At 45.3% G+C, this 8,871-nt stretch overlaps 2 protein-coding genes across 2 annotated transcripts; both read left to right on the top strand.

Moving 5' to 3' along the window:
* The first annotated feature begins 2,158 nt into the window (after positions 1–2,158).
* Positions 2,159–2,674, top strand: LOC135400614 (globin-like). Its single transcript, XM_064632445.1, has one exon. The coding sequence runs from the start codon at positions 2,159–2,161 to the stop codon at positions 2,672–2,674; it is 516 nt and encodes a 171-aa protein (XP_064488515.1).
* Positions 2,675–4,632: 1,958 nt separating this feature from the next.
* Positions 4,633–8,722, top strand: LOC135401279 (protein YIPF4-like). The gene is made up of 6 exons (XM_064633570.1): positions 4,633–5,106; positions 5,975–6,140; positions 6,217–6,388; positions 6,897–6,974; positions 7,289–7,402; positions 8,467–8,722. Exons 1-6 carry the CDS (start codon positions 4,887–4,889, stop codon positions 8,602–8,604), a joined length of 888 nt encoding a protein of 295 aa, XP_064489640.1. The 5' UTR covers positions 4,633–4,886; the 3' UTR covers positions 8,605–8,722.
* The last annotated feature ends 149 nt before the right edge of the window (positions 8,723–8,871 follow it).

Raw genomic sequence — 8,871 nt, 5'->3', positions numbered from 1 at the left:
TCCAATTCTGCTATCTCACATTTTCTTTAAAGCAACTAATTAAAAAGTTAATCGAAATATATTAATTATAGACAATTAATGACAAAATTGAAAGTACCCTAATGCAATTCTTCCTGAAAAACAACAACAACAACAAAATAATAGAAACATTAGTTTAAACGCTGGATTTCCCTCCTCCCCCCCTCCGCCGCCAATGGAAGGGTCTGGATCCACACATGTCGCGCCCGGTCGCCGTGGTTTCGGCTCATTTGCATATCAAAATTGGGCAATGGATATTTCATCGCACGTGCGCGCTCCTGAATTCTTTAAAAAAATGGAATGGCTTTCAAGAAGTATTTCCTCCCATTCGGCTATCTCGCTTGTGCCCGGAATCCCTTAATTAAAGAGTTAATTAATTCATTTCAGGTAATTAGTCATCTTGTAGTTACCGGCACTCTCTTCCGCAGAAGATATCCGTCTGGCCGTGTAACTCGACTGTAATAACGACATCTATGTTGCTCTCATACCGTTTTATTTTTAAAAAAATATGTAAAGGATAACAAAAATCCTCCAGTATAGTAGTAGTCCTTATTAACGGTACACACGAACCGAGTTGACGTTCTTGACCTCTTTGACTACTTCACCGTGCACTTCTTGTTCCGCAGTCCGAAAAAAAAAAAAAAAAACACGGCTGCTCTGGCGCCTCCTCCCTGACATTCCTTTCCCCCAGCCATTCCTGTGGCTTGGCAAGCACAGGTGCATGATGAAATGGAGCAGCAGACCCCAAACTCGGACGTCGCCAAGCTCCAAAACGCGGCTACTTCTACTCTCTCTACTCTCTAGGTGCATGATGACGAAGAAGCAGAAGGAATAGGCCCTGGCCGATCGCCCTTTGTGGCTAGCGGCCACTGCCCTTCTGGCTGAAGAAGAAGAAGACGGAGAAGAAGCAGGCTCGTTCACCCATTCTATGGTGAGCTGCCCATTCTTCCCTCAGTAACAACGACAGTTGATTTTTAACAACGGCGTTTACGGCGGACGTTCTCGGGTTTGATGAGGCTTCTTGAGAAAAGTGTAAGACTTTATTACGTTTTTATTTTTATTTTGTTTATTTATTTATTTATTTCTGTATTGCGACGGCGATTTATTCACCCAAATGTATAGCGACACCCAGTTGTTTATCTAGAATCGCAAGCACGGGCGTGTCGCAAAAAATTGGGATGGGGAGGATCCTTGTTACATTCACGTTGTAACAGTGTTACGACGTAACTGCAGCCCCCACCCCCCCAGCCCCCACAAGCCACATGGATTGCAACAACTGCGAAGTTTCTTCGTGGATCATTTGTGTGCACTTTCACCCAGTGAAGTATATACTTTGGCACTTTTACTTTACTCCAAGTAATTCTGCCGAATAATACTTTCCACTTTACTTGAAGTACATTTTGCTGTACTTTCCGTCATGGGCGTTCCCAGGATTTTTTACAACGGGGGCAAAGCGCTTCCGGGGGGGGGGGGGGGGGCAAGAGTTCACCCCCCCTCCACTACCACATCTTTTTCTGTAGGCGGACGCTGCGCACTGTGTGGGTGTTCAAAGGTTCCTATCATGACATCTGAGACTAAACATTACGACCAATGACTAAAGAGCGCCCTATTTTCACAAGCGACTTTGGAGTTCCAGTCCCCCCCCCCCCCTTGCCCCCCTCTCGGTACGCCCATGCTTTCCGTTGAAGTACTTGGAGTACCATTTTGTGAGCTTTGCTAACTGCACGACAGCCGGCACCGCATCCTTCCGATCGGATCCGCATCGCAGTACGATCGGAGCTGATAAAAACTCCCCAACCCTCAAGGTATCTGAGAAGTTGCATTTGAACGTAGCTATATATGCATACATGATAGTATCCGTAAGCTGAGGCGTGGCATGAAAACAGCATGTTGTCGTACATTTCTCACTGCTTTATAGGAATTTAGCACCGGCAAGGCTTTTTGCTGTATTTAAAGTACATATTTTTGTAAGTCCTTAGTACGTACTCTGCTCGAGGTACTTTCCCTGGTACTTTTACAGTCACTGCAATCGCAAGTGCTTGTCGCACTATTCGCCAATGTTGGGCTTCACTACAATGTACGCATCCACGTGACTTTCCTTATGTTCCTTATTTCAGGTCTGAAATTGCATTCATCATTCATGGGCAATGCGGAGAGTGCCAATTCCGCACTGCTTCCTGGAAGTCTCACAGCAAGCGAGAAAGCCGCAGTTAAGGATACCTGGCAAATCTTCCTTGCCAACAGCACCGAGAACAGCGTTGCCGTCTTCATAGAGCTCTTCACCCAATTCCCAAAGTACAAGGAACTCTTCAAGGATTTCGCCAATGTCCCTACGGAAGAACTCGCCAAGAGCACGAAACTCCAAGCGCATGCTCTAGCCGTGGCTTACATGATCACTGCACAGATTGAAAGCTTAGACAATCCGGAACTCTCTGCGGCCCTCGTGCAAAAGAACGCCAGGAGTCACTTGAGACGAAAGGGTGTCACACCGGCACACTTTGAAAACCTAAAAAAGGTCATACTCGAGTGTATGCAAAAGCTTCTGGGTCCCAAGCTGACTCCTGACGCAGCTAGTGGATGGAACAAGGTGCTGACATCGCTGGTGAGAATTACGACAGAGGTGTTTGAAGTGGACGCAAGAGAGAAACAGCTTTGAGCAGACATTATAGGTTCCCGACGGACCACGATGTGCTCCACGATGTGACCAGAAAATTCCCCTCAACTTTCTGCGGTCTGCCAGGTGTACTTGAATACAGTGTCATTGCACAAGTCACTGGTTGACGCAAGTTAGTGCGCGTCTGCTACAGTACACGACGAGGCGCACTATACCGCCAGATACACTGTAGCGCGCACCGCAGATGGTTGTGGAAATAGAACTTATGCCTTCAACCCCCACCTTCAGTGTCCGACGGTGTACGGTGGCCAAGCAAAAGTATCTTGGCGGCCATTTGTAAATTAAATTTCAATTAGCGTAATGTAGTATAGGCACAGAGGAGTAGCTGGAAGACCTCCTCAATGGCTTGTATCGTCCTCGTGACAATTCACCAGCTCCTGCTGATAACATTCGTATAAGGACGCTGAGCTCTGGATTGCAAGGCACTAGGTAATCAGCATGATCTTCATCTGGATTTTTTCTTAGTATGAACGACATCACAGTATTTCCATTTATGATTATGTGGAACATGTGGAATATAACTGTTCTGAGGCTGGAACCATGTCGGGATTCAGGCATTGGATGGGACAGACTGGGACCATGTGGGGATTCGGGGGGGGGGGGGGGGTTTAAAGAGCGTAATGGGGAAAAAGAGGGGGTAACCTAACGAGTCCCCCCCGCCCCCCAACCACCAACACAAACACAACGTCTGGATCCGCACCTTGCCCCAGCCTGAGAACCAGCATATGCAGGGTGTTTTTCTTCTTCAAAATTTCTATAAAAAGTTTATGAGAGCAGCATAGATATCATTTTTTGCAGTTTAGTTCTACGGCCAGGCGGACATCCTCTGGAAGAGAGTATATACAGGATGACTAATTACCTGAAATTCATAAATTAATATTTTAATTTGACAATTTTGGGAAAAAGCGTTTACCAGAAGGACAGACAATCCTCGTTTATCTTTTAAAAACCAAGAAAGAGCGCGTGCCGTGAAATATCCATCGCTGATTTTCGGTATGCAAATGAGCCGAAACGGAAAAAGCGCACCTGAGGAGCGCCCTCAGACGGAGGCTTATCTGGGCCCGAAAGCGGTTCATCTGGCCAGCTGAGCGGCACCTATTCCAATCATCTCCATCGCTCCAAATTACCTGGCCCTCTGAGGTGAAACAAGCCCCGTAAGGGCGTACCGAGAAGGGGGAAGGGAGGCCGTGACGTTTCTCAGATGTCACAACATAAACCTCCCAGGAAATGTGGTGTGGGTGAGGGGGTTTCCCTTTTTTCGCCTCCTCCCCTCCTCTTGGAAAATTCCTTTGAACGCCAATGGCTGAACTCCCTGCGACCAAGGTCGCCGCGCTTTCGGCTATTTGCATATCAAAATTCGGGGATGGATATTTTAACGCACGTGAGTGTTTCGGGATTTGTTAAACGTGAAAGGATAGGATAAACGTGACGTGAAGTAGGATACTTTCTCAATAAGATATTTCGCTTTTGCCTGAAATTTCCTAATTTAAAAGTTAATTATATGAATTTCAGGTAATTTGTCATCATATAGTTTCACACTTTCTTCGAGAGGATGTCCGCCTGGCCGTAGAACTCTACTGCAAAAACAGCATCTATACACTGCTCTCATAGCTTTTTAATAAAAATTTTGTAAAGGCAAAAAATGAAATATGAAAAAAAAAAAATGAAACTCCCCATTCATCATTTTAAAAATAAAGTAAATGTTCGTTCAAAGTCTCAATAACCCTCCAGGACACCAGCAATAATCAGCATGATCAACTTGCATCAACTTCACCAGCTTCTTAGCAATCTTTTCATTGCCGTCGAAAAAGCCAGAGAAGACACCGGCGCGATTGCGAATAAAAGCCGCTGCTTTTGAGTTCGAAGCGGTGCAGGGGTGCAGGCGTGCAGGTGCTGATTATTTGCAACAACCTAGTGCCACTGTCATCATTGGAAACCGGAAGTGATGATTCGTCCGTCAGGTCCGTCAGCAGTAGTCGCAGTCAGCCGAGGCGTACTCAGTTTCCACTTTCTTTCACGATAGCATACGTATGCATTTGCTTTTCTGACACTATATGTGAATTTCTAAGGAGATGTGTCGCTACACTAAAAGTCTGCAAAGTGCTGATGCCAAGGGGGACACCATAAGTCCAGTAACACATTTATGTTCTGATTAAGCACACGTTCACGTCGTTCTCTCCTGAATTATGCTGGCATGGAGATCAACATAAGCAAAGGAAACGGCGACAATGGTCAGAGTTCGGAATCCAGTTCCACAACCTCGAGTGGCTATGTTCAGATATCAATGGAAGGCGAAGAAGCGAACGGCAACGGGTTCGGCGGGGACTCGCCTGCACACATCGTCAGTTCTCCATCACGCAGTGCGAAGGAGATGGAAGACTTTGTGTTCATGTCAACGTCATCCAGCAGTTCTGGTGATTACGCACATTAGTTGCATAATAGCAATGTTTCACTACATTGTGTGTGTTTACTCAATCAACAGTGTATAGTGAACGGTCAACTTGTAGACGTTGAGACATTTCCATGAAGGGACATACCAACTTTCAGGGAGACTCCCAGCAGCCCCTTTCCAAAGACCTTACAACACTCCAAAAATACTTGTGAAAAGACAAAAAAAAAAAAAGAAGTCCCAAAAGCCAGCAGATATGGGTGTCACATCCCTCCCTCCCCTCAAAGAATTCCAGAGAAATTCTGTACAGGTCCCTGCCAGCTTTTCCCCAAACATTACTGTCATGCAGAAATCAAACAAAATCTGCAATCACAGTCTTGAACCAGGCTACTGGGGCAACATATGTCATTATCATTATGCATGACATGTCAGTGCCACCAGTTCTGCAGGCGTTTGCCTTGTATACGTGACGGTAAAATGACTAGGGACGATGACAAGGTCTGCCTTGCTTACCTAAAACAAGTAGTATTGTGTTACTTGCATATCGAGCCTCATATAAGTTGCAAGCTATCGTTACTTTCTCTTGAGAAACCACTGTAAAGCAGACATGGGACAGCCAGCTCTGGACCAGAAGAGCATGTTCAGTGGGGGGATAGGGTGGGAAAAATTGGAATGGAAGTTCATGGAAATGTCCACCATGTTATACCATAACACTGGAGTGTAGTAAGACATCAACTTTTACTTTTCTAATGTAACCAAAGTATGTACAGTTTCAATGAATACCGACATGAATGCTGAATTTGAAACATGGTATTCTAGCCCCCTTTTAGAATATGACTGAGATACGTTAGTTTTGTACTTCGCATTTTTAGAATGTGTTTGTCCTTTCTTAGACTACCAGCACTTGACAGGATCCTTGGACAGTGGTTCTTCAGCCAAGAAAGTTGAGGTCAGCAGTGCCTTATGGGGTGTCACAGGGACATCTTTCCTCCAACAGAAGGGTTTTGGATGGCTAATGGAAGTAGACACATCAGATGACGAAGACAAAGCCCCTCTATTGTATGTGACACGGTGCCGATTTCTTAAGAGCTGCTCATGTACTGGGAACTTAATAACAATGTGGACACTATCGCAGGGAGGAACTGGATGTGGACCTGAAAGACATCTACTACAAGGTGCGATGCGTACTGTTTCCGTTTCCCTTCATGGGCTACCAGCGTCACATTGTACGAGACAGCCCGGACTTTTGGGGACCACTCCTGGTCATTGTACTCTTTTCACTGGTATCCCTCTATGGGCAGCTGAGCGTAAGCATATTTTTTTTCCCTCCCATTGCGTCTACTGAGGCCATTAAGCCTTAGTGACTCCTTCACTGATATTCTGCAGGCTTTGCGCTGACGAGTATTTACTAACGCTGCAGGCACTGTGAGAAATTAGTGACGATGCTTTTGCAGCAAAAATGTCAACATGTGCCCCCTTGTTTGACGTTTTCAACCTCTACTCTGTAGGATAAGAAAGTTTTTAAAGGGACTATGAAATTTCCTATGAAGGGACACAAAATGGTTGCTGAAAATGGCTCTTCTTGTTGAGAAGCTCGTACATTGGAAATTAAAGTGCCGAACTCGGATGAAATCGCCTCTGGATCTCTGCCCCACATTCCTCCTTCCTCGTGTCCCCAGTCGAGCCTCTTTCGAAAATACACGTAGTAGTGTTTATTTTTCTACTGTTTGCAGCAGGGCGCGCATTTCACCATTGATACAGCCTGCACAAAACACCTCTCTTAGTTCATTATTTTGTTCTTTCGCTAATCCTCAGGTTGTTTCCTGGATTGTGACTATGTGGATCTTGGGCTCCTTAGTCATCTTTCTGCTTGCCAGGGTACTCGGTGGCGAGGTAACCTTCGTTTGCATACACTTTTATGAACCTTTGTTATTGTCCGCAATACAGCCAGAATGTACGGCAATGTGCCAACCATTATTATAATACTAATTACGTGTTACATGAACTACGAGTTTGAGTAGTGTATTTCTATGTAACAAGTAGTCTCGAAATCGGTATGCAAGTGTTCGTTGGGTACCTAATCTCGATCGCATCGTAGGGAGCCCTGTAGCATTGTAATTAAGCATTGATGACGTGGAAGGCACATTATCGAAGCTTTTTTTTATTGATTCTCTTCCCTCAAAGCTTATTTATTTATTCTTTTGCAGGTAAATTACTCCCAGTGTCTCGGTGTAATTGGCTATTCTGTTCTACCATTGGTCGTCACAGCTACAGCATTGCCTTTGGTCAGTTCGTTGCATTATATAGGACTGCTGATGAAAGTGAGTGGTAAACCCGGTTTGTAGCATCTTAAAGGGGCACCAAAGTGCAAAAATGTATCTTCATTGGATGAAAGATGCCGTTACCTTGACAGCAATACAAAAGGAACAGGATTCATGTGTTGCATTGTTCGTGATTTAAGCGAAAAGGAAGTTGCAATTTACACTTCCTTCAGGAAAGAAGAGTCTTTCCTATGGAAGGCATGCAGAAACGAATGGGAGGCACGGGTGCCTCCCATTGGTCTCCGCAAACGATTTCTCGCTGTGATTGAACAAATTATTTGCGAATACACATGCCTCTTCAGAAAGAGAGGAGGAAAAGCGTAAATTGCAGTTTCGTTCTCGCTTGTATCACTAATGACGCAGTAATGGATGAACCCTGTTCCTTTTGTATTGCTGTCAAGGTTACGGTATCTTTCATTCCGCGAGAAGAAATGTTTACGTTTGCACCATGACCTACTATATTATGGCAACCATGTCATAGGCACACCCCTTCCCAGTGCCGCATTTGGAGTCTAGCGGTGGCGATACTCCTCAGCCCGTTTATTGCTTCCTCAGTTGCTACCGGTTACAACCGGTGCATGCCTCACGGGTGATGCATTTTTGCTGAAGTTGTAAACTGATTATCATCATCCTTCTACACGTTTTCATATGAACTGTTGCCAGTGGCAGATCCAGGGGGGGGGAGGGGGGGGGCGTTGGACGATCGCCCCCACAACACTAGGTTACACATTAGTTTTCCTTCTCTCCCCTCCCCAATTACACGCTTCGACAATGAAACCTCCGCCCAAAAGCGTGGGTCTGGATCTGCCCCTGACTGTTGCTCTCGTCTGCCGGATGTACGTCCACTTCTGCATGTTCCAAATTCAAATTTCCTTTGTCCAGTCATGATACAGATCTCGCGGGCCGATGCGTAGCGCCCTTACCGGATAGTGCAGAGGGCCCTTGCATAGGTGTTGCAGATTATGACATGGTCGCTAAAATCTAGTGGGATGTGATTTGCACAGCAGTGCGATATGTGACCAGCATCATGACCCAGCCCTTACGTTTCATGCACTTTATTACAGCTTCTAGGTGTTGTGTGGGCCACATACAGCGCTGGATCATTACTGTGTGTGCAAGAACTGCAAAACAAGCGACCACTGTTGTTGTATCCAGTGTTTCTGCTCTATGTCTACTTCTTCTCATTGTACTCTGGAGTATAAAGTGCCAGTGCAGAATGAGTGTGCTGTTGGGACAGAAATCTACATGTTGTGGCTGGACTGTTGAGGGCACCTTTTTAAATAATAAAATTCTTCACAGGTCATAATATGTATGATATAATTGTTAAAGTACATATTTGCTCGGCTAGTCCAGCACTTTAGGTTTGTGCTGGATGCCGGTTTCCATAGAAAATAAGCATTCCTATTAGGTATTTACGACTACCCTCAAGAACTTCACGTCCTCCAACGATTCGCACGGAATACGAATGT

Source organism: Ornithodoros turicata, chromosome 7 (assembly GCF_037126465.1).
Source record: "Ornithodoros turicata isolate Travis chromosome 7, ASM3712646v1, whole genome shotgun sequence".
Lineage (NCBI taxonomy): Eukaryota > Metazoa > Arthropoda > Arachnida > Ixodida > Argasidae > Ornithodoros > Ornithodoros turicata.
The sequence above is the reverse complement of the archived record's forward strand: the minus strand, read 5'-3'. Positions and strand labels throughout refer to the sequence as shown.

Excerpts from the sequence above, each read along its gene's own strand:
- LOC135401279 (XM_064633570.1), top strand. The coding sequence starts at position 4,887 with ATGGAGATCAACATAAGCAAAGGAAACGGCGACAATGGTCAGAGTTCG. Across the intron at positions 5,107-5,974 it reads AACGTCATCCAGCAGTTCTG|ACTACCAGCACTTGACAGGA; the intron begins GTGATTACGCAC and ends GTCCTTTCTTAG. Across the intron at positions 6,389-6,896 it reads CCCTCTATGGGCAGCTGAGC|GTTGTTTCCTGGATTGTGAC; the intron begins GTAAGCATATTT and ends GCTAATCCTCAG.
- LOC135400614 (XM_064632445.1), top strand. The coding sequence starts at position 2,159 with ATGGGCAATGCGGAGAGTGCCAATTCCGCACTGCTTCCTGGAAGTCTC.